Raw genomic sequence first — 22,556 nt, 5'->3', positions numbered from 1 at the left:
TTGATAGGTAAATAAAAAAAAAACGACTCTATTTCGGTTTAAATTAAGTGATGGAAAAAGTCAAAAAATTCTCTAGTCTTTTGGGCATTATTTATCTTAAATGCCTGGTCCTTAAGGGGTTAAAAGTGTTTAGAATTGGCTGATATGTTATTCTACAGCAACACAACAGAAATGTATTTTAATTACAAAGTGTTTACTGTCCCTTTAATTATTTATTTTGCTAGTTTTTGCTGTAAAGTACTTTGCTTTCTGTTGTAAAAATTGTGCTAGTCCCACACTCCACAGAGAGACTGCAACTCATATTTTGTGCTTAAAGGGACATTATACACTAGATTTTTCTTTGCATACATGTTTTGTAGATGATCCATTTATACAGCCTTTACAGCTTTTCTTTAAATGTATAGTTTTGCTTATTTTTAAATAACATTGCACTGATTTTCCAACTCCTAACCAAGCCCCAACGTTTTAGGAGAATACTGACATATACCTACTCCAGCTTGCTCCTGTTTGTGTAAAGAGTCTTTCATATGCAGAGGAAGGGGGAGAGGGAGTGTCTGTTTTTCAGTGGGTGTTCCAGCTTATCTTTTTTTTTTTTTTTTTTTTAAATAATATTTTTATTGAGGTAAAGTTTGACATACAACAAGATGCTAAAACATTCCATAAATGTTATCACAGGTAAAATAATACAAGGTTCATCGTACAGTAGATATCAAGTGGGTGTAGACGTTATTAGTAAAATCAACCAATAAGATAACAAGCAAAATATCGTTAGTACTGTTTTATAGTAACACAATACAGTCATGCCAATGATAAGTTAAGCTCCTCCTCTCATTGAAAGGGCCGCTCTTGGACCCACAACCAAGTTAGACTTTTGCTACAATAGGAGGCTACCTGCAATAAAGAAGACCACTCATGGGTCTAAATCTATTTACCTCAGATTTTAAATTTTAAGATTAACAAACTGTAAGGGGTTATAACAGGAGAAAAACTTGCAAATATAACCAGGATTAATCCCTTTTAGCTGCCGTTAAAGACAGTTTAGTTATGAAAAGAAAGAAGGTAATTAAGGTGCGGTACAAGTTAGAAAAACCGCATATTGAGCCCTCTTTAAAGAGGTACATTACTTAAGAATATGGGAGAGGAGGTGGGAATTTAAGTAAATTAGATGAGCAAACAAATTGCGATAGAGCAAAGCTTTATATCTATGTGAGGGACTAGGTGGGCATAGGCTAAGGCTTAATTCTGCTTACTGAGATCCAAGAGTCTAAGCTGACGCAGGTTACTAGGATTATGCAACAGTGGTATTAAATAAAAGGGTAGGAGAATATATAACTAGATGCTAACGCAGGACCAGCCCACGTCGGTAAACAGGATATCCTAGTGTAATAGTAAGCTACACATAGTAGAGGTGTTCATATGTGTTATGGTTCCAGCACTCCTGTATATATGGTCGAATGAAATTAATATTGAGATCACATGTGTTTGCCTTGAATATACAACAGTTATAAATGAAATATTAGAAACATGGCTAGAGCTCTACCAGAAAGCACAGTATAACCAGTACTCGAGTGTAATAAGTTGCATTCTGGAGGGTAACTGTGTCCAAACTTATGCCATGGATCTATGTATTTGTGAAATATAGGCACCCCGCCGCCCCGGCCGCTGGCAGTAGGATGCCATGTTTATAAACTGCAGACATAGAATTGTTATGTAACGAGGTGTTTAAAATGTATTTATAACATGCTAGGTGCAAATAAGCAACAAGGGGCTTATATGCATATATATAGATATGGAGTAATGGGCTCAAAGAAGCAGGAGTCTGTGTGGAATATTGGAGTCAAATTATTAATATAGCAACCTGACACGGTAGCATCTGATTGCAAGCCACATAGTGCTTGTGCGTCCTGTGCAAACTATTATAAACTGTATATCATATTTAAAGCAGCATATTTATAACATGGTAGATGCAAATAAGCAATAAGGGGCTAATATATATAAAGTAATGGGCTTAAAGAAGCAGGAGTTTGTGTATAACAGTGGAGACAAATTATCAATAGAGCAACCTGGTAGTATCTGATTACAAGCCACATAGTACTTATGCTTCATGTGCAAACTATTATAAACTATATATCATATTTAAAGCAGCATCTGTATAAAATCACAGAACTCGTGGAGATGCATAGAACTTATCCAAACAAGCCTATAGCCCCTAAGGGTACAACCAAATAGTACAAAAACATCCTCAATGCATGCAATATGAATCTGTCCATGCTCAATTAACACGTATGCAACTTTTACATATATCTAGAACTATATAACTATAGCTAATTAAACACCTTAAGTCAGAACAAAGAGTCTTTATATAGGGTTCCCAAAACTGAAATAGTACCATACTAGGTTGCAGAAGGTAGTTATTGGGAGAAAGAATGTAGGGACGATGAGGAGCGCAGTCTCACCCCACACCGACTCTCTGCTCCCCAAGTCTCAAGTTAGCCCCAGACCTGCTCCTCTTTTCAGAGTGGGGCACTGCTGCATAAGCAGGGAAGCATTCAAATTTTCGTAGCCTTAGGACGGTAGGCCTCACCAACTCACAGTGTTTCCGCAGCAGGGCCCGGACAGATTGCAAAGCAAGAAATGATACCTCCATGCTGGGCGCTAAGAACTGCTCACTCTGACAAGAAGGAAATGTGAGTAGTTGCACACGCCGGATTCGTCTCATAGCCTCACGGGAACGAGCTGTGCCAAAAGTGCGAGAGCCCTTGCCGAGGAGAGATAGTCTTATGTTAGGAGGCTCAGCCCCTATGGCATCTGCGTGCGCTACCATGTTCCGCTTCTGGATGGCTCTGCGTCGAAGTCTCCTGCTGTGTTTATGTCTCGGCGTTAGTTGCTGTTCTCGGGTAAGGAACACTGCAGGCAGCTGAGGATTGACTGTTAATTTAGGCGGGCATGACAAGTGTATAGCTCCATGGATGCTTGTTTGGGTCAATGTGTCCAGCGCAGCAAGCTGAGCACTAAAGTGTAGAGTCTCAAGTTTCTTAGCATTCGCATCCGAACTAGCAATATTAGAAACTGCGTCTGCTGTCTGGGGTGCACAGTTGGGTAAGTTATCAAAGCCTGCTCGGTATTCATCTAGGAGGTTACCAAGCTCCAAAAGAATATACGCTGAAATATCCATACTGAGGGCTTGATGCGGCATCAGGTCTCGCATTCTATAAGGCACCAAGTAGCTAGGTACTCTCTGCACTTCAGTCCCCACATGGGAAGAAAACATGGCTGCTCCCAAGGTTAGCGCTCAGCAAAAGGCCAGATAACAAAGCAGCAAAATATCAAACACAAAGCGTCTCACTCTTTAAGGTGTCAAGCTCTAAAGATAACTGGGTCTTCAAATCACAAAAATAATGTATTATAGAGGGTCTGAACGGTCACCAAACTTGATCTTTATATTATGGTTAACTGGAGCTGTTGCGATGTGCGACCGTTCAGCCTCAGAGTTGGCTCCTCCCCCCCAGCTTATCTTTTTAACAGTGCTAAACTAAGAGCTTCTAAGTCAATTTTTAAACGGTTTATACTGGATATTTATATCATTATCTGTGCATATTATTCTTTATAGTAGTGTCTATTACATTATATAGTTATATGAAAATTGGTGTATACTGTCCCTTTAAAGCACCACTCAATGCAGTAGAATTGCACAATGAAAAGATAAGGCAATATAACTTACTATGACTTTCAAATAAGCAGTAGATTTGTTTCTGACAAATGTATTTTTTTCTCTCATTTTCCAACACCCTGTATCATGTGACAGACATCAGCCAATCACAGACTAGTATATGTGTAAGCTGTGAGCTTGTGCACATGCTCAGTAGGAGCTTGTTCCCTAGAAAGAGTTACTGCATATAAAAAGACTGTGCAAAATTTGATAATGGAAGTAAATTGGAAAGTGTCTTAAAACTGCATGTTCTATTTGAATCATAACATTTTACTTTGACTTGAGTGTCCCTTTAACTGGAGTTGGCACCTAGATCTTACATGATACATGGGACCTGCAGTGTATGTTTATAGAAGTCATTGATGGGTCCTTATCTTTGCACAGAACTGCTTGGCCCAGTTTCATTTACTGCTTATAGCAGTGCACAATCCCATTGGATTAAAGGGATAAAAAGGGCAAAATTGAAATGTGCATGGGTGTATTTCAGTTTTAAATATACATATTTGTGCAGTATACTTCCATTAGCAAAAATGCTTCTAGTAACAGTCATTACTGTTTCAGCCATGTGCTATTGGGAAAAGCTGTGCAACAGTGTTATAGAGATCTGCTATAAAATATTGCTGCATTGGCTTCCGCTGAGCACTGCAGTGTTTGCATCGCAGTTGTAATAGCCAATCTTTTCTCTAAATCTCCTCAAGTGACATTTTAATTAATGAAACGAATTTTGCCTGATAAAAGTGATACTAACACCACAATCTTACACTTTGGGTGCAGCAGATGCATGTGACATGTCACTGTTTTACCTGTCTTAAAATTAAGCTTTAGATAACTCCATTAGAAGAAAACCTGTCCTGTTTCCAAAATGCAACTAATCTATTTAACTGTGAGCTGGGAACAAAATAAAACATTGATATATGTACTTTAGCTCATATGTTCAAGCCTATCTAAAAAATAATAATGATCACCAGTTCAGTTCATTTATATTTATTAAAAAAACAGAATTTATGTTTACCTGATAAATTACTTTCTCCAACGGTGTGTCCGGTCCACGGCGTCATCCTTACTTGTGGGATATTCTCTTCCCCAACAGGAAATGGCAAAGAGCCCAGCAAAGCTGGTCACATGATCCCTCCTAGGCTCCGCCTACCCCAGTCATTCGACCGACGTTAAGGAGGAATATTTGCATAGGAGAAACCATATGGTACCGTGGTGACTGTAGTTAAAGAAAATAAATTATCAGACCTGATTAAAAAAACCAGGGCGGGCCGTGGACCGGACACACCGTTGGAGAAAGTAATTTATCAGGTAAACATAAATTCTGTTTTCTCCAACATAGGTGTGTCCGGTCCACGGCGTCATCCTTACTTGTGGGAACCAATACCAAAGCTTTAGGACACGGATGAAGGGAGGGAGCAAATCAGGTCACCTAAATGGAAGGCACCACGGCTTGCAAAACCTTTCTCCCAAAAATAGCCTCAGAAGAAGCAAAAGTATCAAACTTGTAAAATTTGGTAAAAGTGTGCAGTGAAGACCAAGTCGCTGCCCTACATATCTGATCAACAGAAGCCTCGTTCTTGAAGGCCCATGTGGAAGCCACAGCCCTAGTGGAATGAGCTGTGATTCTTTCGGGAGGCTGCCGTCCGGCAGTCTCGTAAGCCAATCTGATGATGCTTTTAATCCAAAAAGAGAGAGAGGTAGAAGTTGCTTTTTGACCTCTCCTTTTACCGGAATAAACAACAAACAAGGAAGATGTTTGTCTAAAATCCTTTGTAGCATCTAAATAGAATTTTAGAGCGCGAACAACATCCAAATTGTGCAACAAACGTTCCTTCTTTGAAACTGGTTTCGGACACAGAGAAGGTACGATAATCTCCTGGTTAATGTTTTTGTTAGAAACAACTTTTGGAAGAAAACCAGGTTTAGTACGTAAAACCACCTTATCTGCATGGAACACCAGATAAGGAGGAGAACACTGCAGAGCAGATAATTCTGAAACTCTTCTAGCAGAAGAAATTGCAACTAAAAACAAAACTTTCCAAGATAATAACTTAATATCAACGGAATGCAAGGGTTCAAACGGAACCCCCTGAAGAACTGAAAGAACTAAATTGAGACTCCAAGGAGGAGTCAAAGGTTTGTAAACAGGCTTAATTCTAACCAGAGCCTGAACAAAGGCTTGAACATCTGGCACAGCGGCCAGCTTTTTGTGAAGTAACACAGACAAGGCAGAAATCTGTCCCTTCAGGGAACTTGCAGATAATCCTTTTTCCAATCCTTCTTGAAGGAAGGATAGAATCCTAGGAATCTTAACCTTGTCCCAAGGGAATCCTTTAGATTCACACCAACAGATATATTTTTTCCAAATTTTGTGGTAAATCTTTCTAGTTACAGGCTTTCTGGCCTGAACAAGAGTATCGATAACAGAATCTGAGAACCCTCGCTTCGATAAGATCAAGCGTTCAATCTCCAAGCAGTCAGCTGGAGTGAAACCAGATTCGGATGTTCGAACGGACCCTGAACAAGAAGGTCTCGTCTCAAAGGTAGCTTCCAAGGTGGAGCCGATGACATATTCACCAGATCTGCATACCAAGTCCTGCGTGGCCACGCAGGAGCTATCAAGATCACCGACGCCCTCTCCTGATTGATCCTGGCTACCAGCCTGGGGATGAGAGGAAACGGCGGGAACACATAAGCTAGTTTGAAGGTCCAAGGTGCTACTAGTGCATCCACTAGAGCCGCCTTGGGATCCCTGGATCTGGACCCGTAGCAAGGAACTTTGAAGTTCTGACGAGAGGCCATCAGATCCATGTCTGGAATGCCCCACAGCTGAGTGACTTGGGCAAAGATTTCCGGATGGAGTTCCCACTCCCCCGGATGCAATGTCTGACGACTCAGAAAATCCGCTTCCCAATTTTCCACTCCTGGGATGTGGATAGCAGACAGGTGGCAGGAGTGAGACTCCGCCCATAGAATGATTTTGGTCACTTCTTCCATCGCCAGGGAACTCCTTGTTCCCCCCTGATGGTTGATGTACGCAACAGTTGTCATGTTGTCTGATTGAAACCGTATGAACTTGGCCCTTGCTAGCTGAGGCCAAGCCTTGAGAGCATTGAATATCGCTCTCAGTTCCAGAATATTTATCGGTAGAAGAGATTCTTCCCGAGAGCTTTCAGGGAACCCCAGACCGCGCCCCAGCCCATCAGACTGGCGTCGGTCGTGACAATGACCCACTCTGGTCTGCGGAATGTCATCCCTCGTGACAGGTTGTCCAGGGACAGCCACCAACGGAGTGAGTCTCTGGTCCTCTGATTTACTTGTATCTTCGGAGACAAGTCTGTATAGTCCCCATTCCACTGACTGAGCATGCACAGTTGTAATGGTCTTAGATGAATGCGTGCAAAAGGAACTATGTCCATTGCCGCCACCATCAACCCGATCACTTCCATGCACTGAGCTATGGAAGGAAGAGGAACGGAATGAAGTATCCGACAAGAGTCTAGAAGTTTTGTTTTTCTGGCCTCTGTCAGAAAAATCCTCATTTCTAAGGAGTCTATTATTGTTCCCAAGAAGGGAACCCTTGTTGACGGAGATAGAGAACTCTTTTCCACGTTCACTTTCCATCCGTGAGATCTGAGAAAGGCCAGGACAATGTCCGTGTGAGCCTTTGCTTGAGGAAGGGACGACGCTTGAATCAGAATGTCGTCCAAGTAAGGTACTACAGCAATGCCCCTTGGTCTTAGCACAGCTAGAAGGGACCCTAGTACCTTTGTGAAAATCCTTGGAGCAGTGGCTAATCCGAAAGGAAGCGCCACGAACTGGTAATGTTTGTCCAGGAATGCGAACCTCAGGAACCGATGATGTTCCTTGTGGATAGGAATATGTAGATACGCATCCTTTAAATCCACCGTGGTCATGAATTGACCTTCCTGGATGGAAGGAAGAATAGTTCGAATGGTTTCCATCTTGAACGATGGAACCTTGAGAAACTTGATTAAGATCTTGAGATCTAAGATTGGTCTGAACGTTCCCTCTTTTTTGGGAACTATAAACAGATTGGAGTAGAACCCCATCCCTTGTTCTCTTAATGGAACAGGATGAATCACTCCCATTTTTAACAGGTCTTCTACACAATGTAAGAATGCCTGTCTTTTTATGTGGTCTGAAGACAACTGAGACCTGTGGAACCTCCCCCTTGGGGGAAGTCCCTTGAATTCCAGAAGATAACCTTGGGAGACTATTTCTAGCGCCCAAGGATCCAGAACATCTCTTGCCCAAGCCTGAGCGAAGAGAGAGAGTCTGCCCCCCACCAGATCCGGTCCCGGATCGGGGGCCAACATTTCATGGTGTCTTGGTAGCAGTGGCAGGTTTCTTGGCCTGCTTTCCCTTGTTCCAGCCTTGCATTGGTCTCCAAGCTGGCTTGGCTTGAGAAGTATTACCCTCTTGCTTAGAGGACGTAGCACTTTGGGCTGGTCCGTTTCTACGAAAGGGACGAAAATTAGGTTTATTTTTTGCCTTGAAAGGCCGATCCTGAGGAAGGGCGTGGCCCTTACCCCCAGTGATATCAGAGATAATCTCTTTCAAGTCAGGGCCAAACAGCGTTTTCCCCTTGAAAGGAATGTTAAGTAGCTTGTTCTTGGAAGACGCATCAGCCGACCAAGATTTCAACCAAAGCGCTCTGTGCGCCACAATAGCAAACCCAGAATTCTTAGCCGCTAACCTAGCCAATTGCAAAGTGGCGTCTAGGGTGAAAGAATTAGCCAATTTGAGAGCATTGATTCTGTCCATAATCTCCTCATAAGGAGGAGAATCACTATCGACCGCCTTTATCAGCTCATCGAACCAGAAACATGCGGCTGTAGCGACAGGGACAATGCATGAAATTGGTTGTAGAAGGTAACCCTGCTGAACAAACATCTTTTTAAGCAAACCTTCTAATTTTTTATCCATAGGATCTTTGAAAGCACAACTATCCTCTATGGGTATAGTGGTGCGTTTGTTTAAAGTGGAAACCGCTCCCTCGACCTTGGGGACTGTCTGCCATAAGTCCTTTCTGGGGTCGACCATAGGAAACAATTTTTTAAATATGGGGGGAGGGACGAAAGGAATACCGGGCCTTTCCCATTCTTTATTAACAATGTCCGCCACCCGCTTGGGTATAGGAAAAGCTTCTGGGAGCCCCGGCACCTCTAGGAACTTGTCCATTTTACATAGTTTCTCTGGGATGACCAACTTGTCACAATCATCCAGAGTGGATAATACCTCCTTAAGCAGAATGCGGAGATGTTCCAACTTAAATTTAAATGCAATCACATCAGGTTCAGCTAGTTGAGAAATGTTCCCTGAATCAGTAATTTCTCCCTCAGACAAAACCTCCCTGGCCCCATCAGACTGGGTTAGGGGCCCTTCAGAAATATTATTATCAGCGTCGTCATGCTCTTCAGTATCTAAAACAGAGCAGTCGCGCTTACGCTGATAAGTGTTCATTTTGGCTAAAATGTTTTTGACAGAATTATCCATTACAGCCGTTAATTGTTGCATAGTAAGGAGTATTGGCGCGCTAGATGTACTAGGGGCCTCCTGAGTGGGCAAGACTCGTGTAGACGAAGGAGGGAATGATGCAGTACCATGCTTACTCCCCTCACTTGAGGAATCATCTTGGGCATCATTGTCATTGTCACATAAATCACATTTATTTAAATGAATAGGAATCCTGGCTTCCCCACATTCAGAACACAGTCTATCTGGTAGTTCAGACATGTTAAACAGGCATAAACTTGATAACAAAGTACAAAAAACGTTTTAAAATAAAACCGTTACTGTCACTTTAAATTTTAAACTGAACACACTTTATTACTGCAAATGCGAAAAAACATGAAGGAATTGTTCAAAATTCACCAAATTTTCACCACAGTGTCTTAAAGCCTTAAAAGTATTGCACACCAAATTTGGAAGCTTTAACCCTTAAAATAACGGAACCGGGGCCGTTTTGAACTTTAACCCCTTTACAGTCCCTGGTATCTGCTTTGCTGAGACCCAACCAAGCCCCAAGGGGAATACGATACCAAATGACGCCTTCAGAAAGTCTTTTCTAAGTATCAGAGCTCCTCTCACATGCGACTGCATGCCATGCCTCTCAAAAACAAGTGCGCAACACCGGCGCGAAAATGAGGCTCTGCCTATGCTTTGGGAAAGCCCCTAAAGAATAAGGTGTCTAAAACAGTGCCTGCCGATATTATTATATCAAAATACCCAGATAAAATGATTCCTCAAGGCTAAATATGTGTTAATAATCAATCGATTTAGCCCAGAAAAAGTCTACAGTCTTAATAAGCCCTTTTTGAAGCCCTTATTTACGATCGTAATAAACATGGCTTACCGGATCCCATAGGGAAAATGACAGCTTCCAGCATTACATCGTCTTGTTAGAATGTGTCATACCTCAAGCAGCAAGAGACTGCTCACTGTTCCCCCAACTGAAGTTAATTGCTCTCAACAGTCCTGTGTGGAACAGCCATGGATTTTAGTGACGGTTGCTAAAATCATTTTCCTCATACAAACAGAAATCTTCATCTCTTTTCTGTTTCTGAGTAAATAGTACATACCAGCACTATTTCAAAATAACAAACTCTTGATTGAATAATAAAAACTACAGTTAAACACTAAAAAACTCTAAGCCATCTCCGTGGAGATGTTGCCTGTACAACGGCAAAGAGAATGACTGGGGTAGGCGGAGCCTAGGAGGGATCATGTGACCAGCTTTGCTGGGCTCTTTGCCATTTCCTGTTGGGGAAGAGAATATCCCACAAGTAAGGATGACGCCGTGGACCGGACACACCTATGTTGGAGAAAATACTGATTTTGTCCCCTGTCCCTGTAATTTAACTTTACATTACAACTTCACCTAAAAGAACAAACAAATCTGCATAATATTGTCAGCTTTGCTTGTGGCATTTGTCCTTTTAACATGCACAGATTGCACCAATGGGGCCTATTTGTCGTGTCTGACAGACCTCGCTGAATGCAATACGCTCTCCGCATTCAGCATTGCACCAGCAGCTCTTGTGAACTGCTGGTGCAACGCCGCCCCCTGCAGATTCGGGTGTCATTCAACCCGATCGTATTCTATCAGGTTGAATTGCGGCGATGTCTGTCCACCTCCTCAGAGCAGCAGGCGGACAGGTTATGGAGCAGCAGTCTTTAGACCACCGCTGCTTCATAACTGGTGCTTCATGAAGGCTCGCCAGAAACACGGGCCCTTAAGCTCCATACGGCGATTGATAAATGGGCCCCAATGTGTTAAAATGCTAATTTGATATCAGTTTTCTTGAGATGGGGATGTTATGAATGCTGAGGCTGCTCTCCTGTAAATAAAAACTTTCATTGCTATAAGATTCTGTTAGTCTGTTATGGACCTTTCCAAGACTCAGCTATTGGCATGTTGACTTAGGAGGAAGATAAATAAAACACTATGCCGCGGCCTGTGGGTATTTGTTGACCTAGCACTACTTGCATGCTAAGTAAAACACTCTAACTGTGGCCATTAACTAATGACAGACTTGGTACAAGTGCTATGATATTTTATTTCAATGATCTCACAGAAAAAATACACTAAAAAGGACATTAATTAAAACGTGCGCAGTGTATGGGAACAATTAATCACTATATTGCAAACATCTGCATACAGTATAAATGTTTTAAAAGCATTTAAAAGTGTTATTTTCTAACACATGTATTGTTTTGCATGGCATTCCTTTTATAGGGACAATAAACAACCTTAGGATTTCAACTTTTGTTATTTGAATAGTAAACATAGCTCTACAATTTCGCTGCTAAATTAACACTTTGAAATCTGCATTGTTATTTCCCAGCCTACCCCCCCCCCACACCCCACCTACACACACACACACCACCAGAAATTTTTTTCTGTTTTTAGAACAGCCAATTCCTTCTGCAAAAGGGAGGGCTTGGTCTCCATGTGTGCAGAAGCATGCACCGGAGGAAGCCAATGAAGTCACTCAGCACTTTTTACTGCAAGCCCTGAGTCGTTCTATGTATGTGACCACACCTGATTGAGCCCAAACTGTACAAAAGCTTTTTTAACTACGCATTCGGTGAATGCACAGATGTTCTACACACGCAGAAAGGGATTTAATTACTTTTGTTCTTCACAACAGATTGTAAATATAGTGACATTTTATTAAGGGGTGCTACTTTAAATGATAATGTTGCTAGTACTTCTCTTTTTACAGAGGAAGAAGTTTTAATGCCTTTATCAAAAATAAAAGTAAATAATTCTATGGGTCCAGATAATATTCATCCAAGAGTTTAGAAGCATCAGACAAACTTAGAAGACAAAGGACAACATGGTTTTATTGCTGGAAGATCATGTCAGACTAATCTAATTGATTTTTTTTGACCATGTAACTAAATAATAGACCATGGAGGAGCTATAGATGTAGCATATCTAGACTTTAGCAAACTATTTGACATGTCCCACACATTAAACATATTTAGACATTTTTTGAAATGTATTGCCTTGAAATAGATGCTAAGGGGCCTATTTACCAATGTGCGAGCGGACATGATATGAAGTAGCGTATAATGTCTGCTGCACATCCCGGTGCATCGATAAATGCCGACAGCATACGCTGTCCGCATTTATCATTGCACCAGCAGTTCTTTTGAACTGCTGGTGCAAAGCCGCTCCCTGCGGATTCGTGGCCAATCGGCCACTAGCAGGGGGTGTCAATCAACCTGATCGTATTAGATCTGGTTGATTTCTGTCCGCCACCTCAGTGCAGGCGGACAAGTTATGGAGCAGTGGTCTTTAGACTTCTGTTTCCGGCGAGCCTTCAGGAGATTGATAAATATGATCCTAAGATTGTATATTCAAATCAGTAACTAGTGGTGTTCCTAGAGGTCAGTCCTTGGGCCTGGTTTGTTTAACATGTTCATCAATGATATTGGTAGTGGGCTCCAGTAACAAAATTATGCATTTAAAATCCAAAAACCCAAAGGTCAATAACAGTCTCAATGGTAAATTACTGACTGTAATAAAAGATGAATGAGACTTGGGAATTATTATTTTAGATTGTTTAACATTTCATAAGCAATGCAGCAGTGCAGCTGGTAAGGACAGTAGAATATTTGGTTACATTGGGAGAGGTATTAGCAGCAGAGATAGCAATGTTCTTATGCCACTTTACAGATCATTAGTTAGGACAATTTTTGAATATTGTATACAGTTCTAAAGACCATAGCTCTAGAAGGATATAAATAAACTAGCAACCGCTCAAAAGAGGGCAACTTAATGGTACATGGTCTAAAATATAAAATGACTCTATGATCTAAATATGTATAATTTAGTGGAGAGAAGGGAAATAATTGAAATGACAGAAACCTTCAAATATATTAAGGGACTAAAATTGGAAGCTGAAAGCATTTTCCACAAAAAAAGGAATATCGAAAAAAGGGGCCACAATCTTAAGTTAGAGGTTTGCAGGTTCAGGAGAAAGGAAGTTTTTTTTTTTACAGAAAAGGTGATTGATTGATTGATGTAATAAACTTCCAAAAGAGGTAGTAAACACAAGAACTGTAAAATCTTTAGAAAAATGTCTGGGACATGCACAAGGCTATCCTAAGAAATAAGTGTATAATGCACAAGTAATATGGGTAGACTTGACGGTCTTTTTGGTTCTTATCTACCGTCAAATTCTATGTTTAAACGTTAAGTGAATTAAACATGTTATGGCTGCCTAACATACATCTGTGATCATTCCAAAACATCTGGATTTTGATCATTGGGATTGGTTAAACACCCAAATACATTTGAAGGGACAGTAAACACCTTAAGATTTTTATATACTGTATATGGAAATTTGTATTAACTTTGCCAGAAAATATTCTACTGCTCATTTAAAATTCAAAGTTTCTTTTTATTTGTCAAATATTCAATTTTAATGTATTTAGTGGCCCTTTAATAGTATTACACCAGCATATTGTGCAAGGAAGGCCCAGGACTTTATTTCTCTATAGTCACAAGATGTTAAAACCTCCCACCCCATACAGTGTTACTGGCAATGAAAACCTATGAAAACGGCTCATTTTATTTTACTGTACTGTTAGAATTGAACTCAAGAAAAAGTTACATGTAAAGAAAAAAAATGAAGGATATAATATATCTCACAGAACATGGCAATAACATTTCACATTTACAAACGTGTCCTTTAAATAGTTTTCACATTGTAAATTGTGTTTTGGCAAAATGACGACATTTCCAACATTGAAAATATTGAGCCATTTCAATCACAGAAAACTGTAATTACCGACTGTACAGCACAGCAAGTAAACCCCATTCTGTACAGCAAGAAATTACAGTTGTGTGTGATTGAAACGGCTCAATGGCTTCAATGTTACTAATTTTGCCATTTTGCAGAAACACAATTTACAGTGTGAGAACTGTTTTAAGTCCACTATTGTAAACGAGAAATAATTTCTTGCAAGATATCAATTTCTCACATTGTTAATCTTCATTCTAGAGCAAAATCTAGCAAAATTTAAAACACATTATTTACAGTAAATGATTGTTTTTAAAAAAAATAAAGTTACAGTATATTGTACATAAAAAAAACACATCATGCACACATGTTCATGTTACATATAATGCTCCAGCTCAAATATATAAATAATTAATTTACAAGTTTTATATAGGAACTGAAAAGGTTAATTTCTAGATTTGGAGTTTTGTCGGTAAGGACCCGCGTAGCTAATGCCGGCTTTTTTCTGGCCGCACCATAAAAATAACTCTGGTATTGAGAGTCCACATTAATTAATGTATTGATAGTGTAGTGTTAGGTTTAATTGTAGGTAATTATAGGTATTTTATTTAATTAATTTAATGATAGTATAGTGTTAGGTTTAATTGTAACTTAGGTTAGGATTTATTTTACAGGTAATTTTGTAATTATTTTAACTAGGTAGCTATTAAATAGTTCTTAACTACATGGTTAAAATAATTACAAAGTTGCCTGTAAAATAAATATTAATCCTAAAATAGCTACAATGTAATTATAATTTATATTGTAGCTATATTAGGATTTATTTTACAGGTAAGTATTTAGCTTTAAATAGGAATAATTTATTTAATAAGAGTTAATTAATTTCGTTAGATTAAAATTATATTTAATTTAGGGGGGTGTTAGTGTTAGGGTTAGACTTAGCTTTAGGGGTTAATACATTTATTAGAATAGCGGTGAGCTCCAGTCGGCAGATTAGGGGTTAATAATTGAAGTTAGGTGTCGGCGATGTTAGGGAGGGCAGATTAGGGGTTAATACTATTTATTATAGGGTTAGTGAGGCGGATTAGGGGTTAATAACTTTATTATAGTAGTGGTGCGGTCCGCTCGGCAGATATGGGGTTAATAAGTGTAGGCGACGATGAGGGGGGCAGATTAGGGGTTAATAAATATAATATAGGGGTCGGCGGTGTTAGGGGCAGCAGATTAGGGGTACATAGCTATAATGTAGGTGGCGGCGCTTTGCGGTCGGCAGATTAGGGGTTAATTATTGTAGGTAGCTGGTGGCGACGTTGTGGGGGGCAGATTAGGGGTTAATAAATATAATACAGGGGTCGGCGGTGTTAGGGGCAGCAGATTAGGGGTACATAAGTATAACGTAGGTGGCGGTCGGCAGATTAGGGGTTAAAAAAATTTAATCGAGTGGCGGCGATGTGTGGGGACCTCGGTTTAGGGGTACATAGGTAGTTTATGGGTGTTAGTGTACTTTAGAGTACAGTAGTTAAGAGCTTTATGAACCGGCGTTAGCCCAGAAAGCTCTTAACTACTGACTTTTTTCCTGTGGCTGGAGTTTTGTCGTTAGATTTCTAACGCTCACTTCAGCCACAACTCTAAATACCGGAGTTAGAAAAATCCCATTGAAAAGATAGGATACGCAATTTACGTAAGGGGATCTGCGGTATGGAAAAGTCGCGGCTGAAAAGTGAGCGTTAGACCCTTTTTTGAGTGACTCCAAATACCGAAGTTAGCCTAAAACCAGCGTTAGGAGCCTCTAACGCTGGTTTTCACGGCTACCGCCAAACTCCAAATCTAGGCCTAAGTTTATCCTTTGTCTAATACCTGAACTATTTTATCAAGCAGGCAGCTAAAACTATATTCTGATACTATATATAGATATTTATCTAACTGGGTTGTTAGGGTTTTCTATATTATTCTGGGGTCGACCAAAGACCATGGTCTAGGTGAGATAAGACTGTTCCTGTTAACCCTTGCACCTCTGAATAACGTCACAGGCTCTCAATATAAGCATTTCACATTAATACATTCCATATTTTTTCAGGCAAGAAGGCTATAAGTGCTGTGGTTTTCCCTTTTAGAGTTTTTTTTTCCAACTCCCTAAAGGAACCCTAATTATGGTAAGCCACCCTTGTTATTACACTGTTGTACCTCAGCAGTAGTACTTTATTAAAATATATATTTGTTGCTGTACATCTGTGATGAATACATATTCCTTGCATGTGGTAATGTAACATTTAAGCTAACATAGAATTGTCTCCAAATAAATGACCATAATAATAGCATGTGCATTCCCAAATTGTACTGTGACGAAAGTTTAAATAGATGTGAAATTCTGCATTTTATTTTACTTTAAATATCAGTTAAAATTATATATATAAATATTTACATTATTTCTAGCCTATGACAAATATCAAAGTGTTCCGTGTACTGGATACCGATGTGCTTTTTTAGAACTTTATAGTACAATTCCAAGCTTGAGAGAAATATTTAGAACAAAGGACACATCAAAGCAATGCTTTGAAGCAAACTTCAAAACACAAGTACCAGCCTCTAAGCCTAATAAATAATTATCAATTAAGGCTATCAGAAAGCTTTAGTTTCAATCTATGTATTGAGAAAAAAAAATCAGAATGAAATGAAAACCACACTGCTTATAATATGTCTAATATGCATTCCTACCTCCTTGAAGTTATCAAATGCTGATAAAATTATCTCATGTCCTCCACGGACGAGACAAACAGCTGCTAGCAGTTCTAAAACAAGTGCTTTTGTTCTGTAAGAAAAAAAGAATTTAAAAAATCAATAACATGATAAACCGTTATCTACCTGGAGCACAAGATTAATGGGTTGACATTAAAAATAATAATAATAATTTTAGCCATGTCTATTATATATATATATATATATATATATATATATATATATATATATATATATTTGGTTGAAATAAAGAGTGGGGGGGAAAACCCTAAAATAATATTACTTGGAACATGCTACAAACCCCCCAAAATTAGTGACCTAGAGGAAACTCAACTACTAACGCAAATAGGTAAGGCTGCTAATAACAGTGCTGTAATTATGGGAGATTTTAACTACCCTGATATAAACTGGGCCAATGAAACTAGTAATTCAGCTAAGGGAGATATATTTTTTTAAAAGTTCTCAGGGATAACTTCTTGTCACAATTAATAGAGGAGCCAACTAGGAGTAAAGCTATATTGGATTTAGTGCTATCAAACAATACAGATATAGGGGCATATTTATTAAGCTCCAAATGGAGCTTGATGCCCCGTGTTTTTGGCGAGCCTGCAGGCTCGCCAGAAACAGCAGTTATGAAGCAGCAGTCACAAAGACCACTGCTCCATAACATGTCCACCTGCTCTGAGCAGGCGGACAGACATCGCCGGAAATCAACCCGATTGAGTACGATCGGGTTGATTGACACCCCCCTGCTGGCTGCCTATTGGCCGCGAGTCTGCAGGGGGTGGCGTTGCACCAGCAGTTCTTGTGAGCTGCTGGTGCAATGCTGAATACGGCGAGCCTATTGCTTGCCGTATTCAGCGAGGTCTGTCGGACCTGATCCGCACTGTCGGATCAGGTCAGACAGACCTTAATAACTAGAGGCCATAATATCAAACATAGAAGTTAAAGAACATTTGGGTAACAGTGATCATAACATAGTCACATTTGAAATCTCTTTTTATAAGCAGTGTCTTAAAAGTTTAACTAAGACTTTTAATTTTAAGAAAGCAAAATTCAACGATTTAAGGAAATCATTAAATAACACAAACTGGGACAAAGTATTCAATAAAAATACAGAGGATACATAGATAACATTTAAAACTTTGTTAAAGGAATATACATATCAACAAATACCATATGGTTATAAAAAGAAAAAAATCCAAGCCAATGTGGCTAAATAAAAATGTGTTAAGAGAAATTAGGAAAAAACTTAGGCATTCTTGTGAACTGCTGGTGCAATACCGCCCCCTGCAGATTTGCGGCCAATTGGCCGCTAGCAGGGGGTGTCAATAAGCCCGATCATGTATGCCTCAGAGGCGGCATATGAGTTTAGGAGCAGCTGTCTTAAGACCGCTGCTCCTTAACTCCTGTTTCCGCCGAGCCTGAAGGCTCTTGCGGAAACAAGGGGAACAGGGGCCATTCGGCCCTTGTTAAAAAGACCCCTATGTCCAACCCTAAAAGGTTCTTTAAGTACGTAAATAGCAAAAAATCTAAGAAGGACAATATAGGTACATTAAAATGAGTGGAGGGTAGCATGGTTAACAGTGACAGGGAGAAGGCTGAGGTACTAAACCAGTTTTTTTTCTTCAGTATGGACAAGAGAGGAACCAATGGCGATACTTTGGAACAAACTAGAACAGGCTAGCCAATACCATTAACTGGGTTATGTTTAGAGGATATCAGGAATAAACTGTATAATATAAAGGTAAGTAAAACTCCAGGCCCAGATGGAATACACCCAAGGGTGTTAAAGGGACAGTCTACAATATAATTTTTATTGTTTTAAAAGATACATAATCCCTTTTTTAATCATTCCCCAGTTTTGCATAACCAACACATTTTTAACTCTGTGATTACCTTGTATCTAAGAACCTTCTGATAGCCCCCTGATCATATGACTGTAACTATTTATTATCTATTGACTTGCATTTAACATTGTGTTGTGCTAAATCTTAAATACCTTTCTGTGTCTGATCACAGTGTTTTCTATTTGGCCCACGTGAACTATCAAGTCTTTTGTTGTGAAAAGCAATTTAAAAATCATGTGAGTAAAGGCAGCCCTCAAGGGCCTAGAAATTAGCATATGAGCCTGCCTAGGTTTAGTTAAAACTAAGAATACCAAGAGAAAAAAGAAAATTTGATGATAAAAGTAAATTGGAAAGTTGATTAAAATTACATGTCCTATCTAAATAATGAAAGTTTAATTTTGACTAGACTGTCCCTTTAAGGGAATTTAGCACTCTTATAGACACACCTCTACTCTTAATTTTATAAGACTCATTATCCTCGTGGATAGTACCCTAGGATTGGCGTAAAGCTGATGTGGTGCCACTCTTCAAAAAGGGAAGCAGGGATGATCCAGGGAGCTATAGACCAGTTAGTCTGACATTAATTGTGGGGAAGATATTTGAAAGGATTATAAGGGATTATATTGATGAGCACATTTGTGTAAACAAGATTATGAGTTCAAATAAGTATTGTTTTATGAGAAATAGATCATGTCAAACTAATCTAATTAGATTCTATGAGGAAGTAAGTAAAATATAGATAAAGAGGAATCAGTTGATGTGATATACTTAGATTTTGCAAAGGCATTTGATACAGTGCCACATGAGAGAATTATGACCAAAATTAAGGGACTGGGAATAGCTGAAAATGTTAGCTCATGGATAAATAACTGGATAAAAGATAGGGAGCAACTAGTAGTAGTGAATGGATCATACTCAGATTGGACAAAGGTGATCAGTGGAGTCCCCCAGGGATCAGTACTGGGCCTTGTTCTTTTTAATATTTTTAGAAATGACTTGGAGCAAGGATTAAATAGCGACATTTATATTTTTGCAGATGATACTAAGTTTAGTAAGGTCATTAGGTCAGAGCAGGATGAACTTTCGTTACAAAGGGATCTGCAAAAATTAGAATTATGGGCAGGTAAATGGAAAATGAGATTTAATATGGGAAAATGCAAGGTTCTACATTTTGGAAGTAAAAATAAGCAGGCAACGTATAATTTAAATGGGACAAGACTTAGGCAAACAGAGAAGGAAAGGGATTTGGGAGTAGTAATAGGTAACAAGCTAAAGATGGGTGCACTATGCAGAGCATGGCTACAAAGGCTAATAAGATACTAGCATGTATTAAAAGAGGCATTGATTCAAGGGAGGAAAGCATAATCTGTCACTAAATAAATCCCTCACCTTGAGTATGAAGTGTAGTTCTGGGGACCGATCACAAGAAAAGATAGGACACAAAGCTAATACGGGGAATAGAGAATTTAAGCTATGAGGAGAGGCTAGACAAACTGGGTCTGTTATCTTTAGAAAAAAGGCGCTTGAGAGGTGACATGATTACTTTATATAAATATATTCAAGGTCCATATTCAGAGATGGCAGAAGCTCTGTTTATTCCAAGAAAATTGTTTGTGACAAGAGGTCACAATTTAAGGTTGGGGGAAAAGAAAATGTAATCTCCTGAAACAGAAACGTTTTTTCACTGTAAGAGCAATAAAATTGTGGAACTCATTACCAAAGGAGGTAGTGAATACCAATACCCTAGATACATTTAAAAATTGTTTGGATACATTTCTGTCTAGAAACAAAATTCATGGATATGATTGCTAGTATTAAATTGGTCACCTTTTAGTGGGATTATGTAAGATTAACTGAAGCTTTTTGTAAGTATTTTAGATTTGTATAGGTTGAACTCGATGGACTTCAGTCTTTTTCAACCTTATCTACTATGTTACTATGTATAAAGAGCACATAAAAAAACAATCTGTTAGTAGTATTTATTTTTACAGCAGAATATAGACACTAGGCAGAGATTCTGTGAAGTTACATAAAAATGGAAGTACATATATCATTTAACTTACTATTTTAAACCACATGTAACATTGATCTCTTAGAACTCACATACCAAACATGCACAATTTGACCCTTTATATTTACTTTTTACAAATATCTACATTATGTTATTCTTCTAGGACCAGGTTGAAAACAAAAAGTCATAAGAAGCGCTAGACACAGTTTTAAAGTATACGAGTGGCGTGCTAACAATTACACGCAAGGGAAAAAGGGTTTATCACGTCTGTTTTTGCACGCTTCAGATGTAGCGCTTGTATTACAAGTTGGGATAGCGAGTCCTCAGAGCTCTGGTTAATGATTTCGCAAAACAAAATTGTCACAAAACACATAAAAAACATAATTTATGCTTACCTGATAAATGTATTTCTCTTGTGGTGTATCCAGTCCACGGATCATCCATTACTTGTGGGATATTCTCCTTCCCAACAGGAAGCTGCAAGAGGATCACCCATAGCAGAGCTGTCTATATAGCTCCTCCCCTAACTGCCACTACCAGTCATTCGACCGAAGACAAGCAAGAGAAAGGAGAAACTATAGGGTGCAGTGGTGACTGTAGTTTAAAAATAAAAAACACCTGCCTTAAAATGACAGGGCGGGCCGTGGACTGGATACACCACAAGAGAAATAAATTTATCAGGTAAGCATAAATTATGTTTTCTCTTGTAAGGTGTATCCAGTCCACGGATCATCCATTACTTGTGGGATACCAATACCAAAGCTATAGGACACGGATGAAGGGAGGGACAAGGCACCGCTTAAATGGAAGGCACCACTGCCTGCAAGACCTTTCTCCCAAAAATAGCCTCCGAAGAAGCAAAAGTATCAAATTTATAGAACTTTGAAAAAGTATGAAGCGAAGACCAAGTCGCCGCCTTACAAATCTGTTCAACAGAAGCCTCATTTTTAAAAGCCCATGTGGAAGCTACCGCTCTAGTAGAATGAGCTGTAATCCTTTCAGGAGGCTGCTGGCCAGCAGTCTCATAAGCTAAGCGTATTATACTCCTTAGCCAAAAAGAAAGAGAGGTTGCCAAAGCCTTTTGGCCTCTCCTCTGTCCAGAGTAGACAACAAACAATGAAGATGGTTGACGAAAATCTTTAGTAGCTTGTAAATAAAACTTTAAAGCACGAACCACGTCAAGATTGTGTAAAAGACGTTCCTTCTTTGAAGAAGGATTAGGACACAGTGACGGTACAACAATCTCCTGATTGATATTTTTATTAGATACCACCTTAGGTAAAAAAACAGGTTTGGTACCCTTGAAGAACCTTAAGAACTAAATTTAAACTCCAAGGCGGAGCAACAGGCTTAAACACAGGCTTGATTCTGACTAAAGCCTGACAAAACGCCTGCACGTCTTTAACCTCAGCCAGACGTTTGTGCAAAAAAATAGACAGAGCAGAAATCTGTTCTTTTAAGGAACTAGCTGACAAACCCTTCTCCAATCCTTCTTGGAGAAAAGATAATATCCTAGGAATCCTGACCTTACTCCATGAGTAACCCTTGGATTCACACCAATGAAGATATTTACACCATATCTTATGATAGATTTTCCTGGTGACAGGCTTTCGCGCCTGTATTAAGGTATCAATGACCGACTCTGAGAAACCACGCTTTGATAAAATCAAGCGTTCAATCTCCAAGCAGTCAGCCGCAGAGAAATTAGATTTGGATGGTTGAAAGGACCCTGAAGTAGAAGGTCCTGCCTCAGAGGCAGAGTCCATGGTGGAAAGGATGACATGTCCACCAGATCTGCATTGCAAGTCCTGCGTGGCCACGCAGGTGCTATCAAAATTACCGATGCTCTCTCCTGTTTGATCTTGGCAATCAGACGAGGGAGCAGAGGAAATGGTGGAAACACATAAGCCAGGTTGAAGGACCAAGGCGCTGCTAGAGCATCTATCAGCGCTGCCTTGGGATCCCTGGACCTG

The 22,556-nt window shown here is 39.5% G+C and overlaps 1 protein-coding gene across 1 annotated transcript in view; it reads right to left on the bottom strand.

Annotated features, from left to right (window-relative positions):
- Positions 1–22,556, bottom strand: part of FMNL2 (formin like 2) — a 557,440-nt gene that overhangs the window by 68,087 nt on the left and 466,797 nt on the right. Inside the window, exon 9 of the mRNA XM_053698305.1 lies at positions 16,702–16,795. Within this exon, the coding sequence (XP_053554280.1) occupies positions 16,702–16,795 (94 nt within the window). The remainder of the gene's footprint in view (positions 1–16,701; positions 16,796–22,556) is intronic.

The sequence above is a fragment of the Bombina bombina genome, chromosome 1 (genome assembly GCF_027579735.1).
Source record: "Bombina bombina isolate aBomBom1 chromosome 1, aBomBom1.pri, whole genome shotgun sequence".
Lineage (NCBI taxonomy): Eukaryota > Metazoa > Chordata > Amphibia > Anura > Bombinatoridae > Bombina > Bombina bombina.
This window is presented reverse-complemented; position numbering and strand designations above follow the sequence as displayed.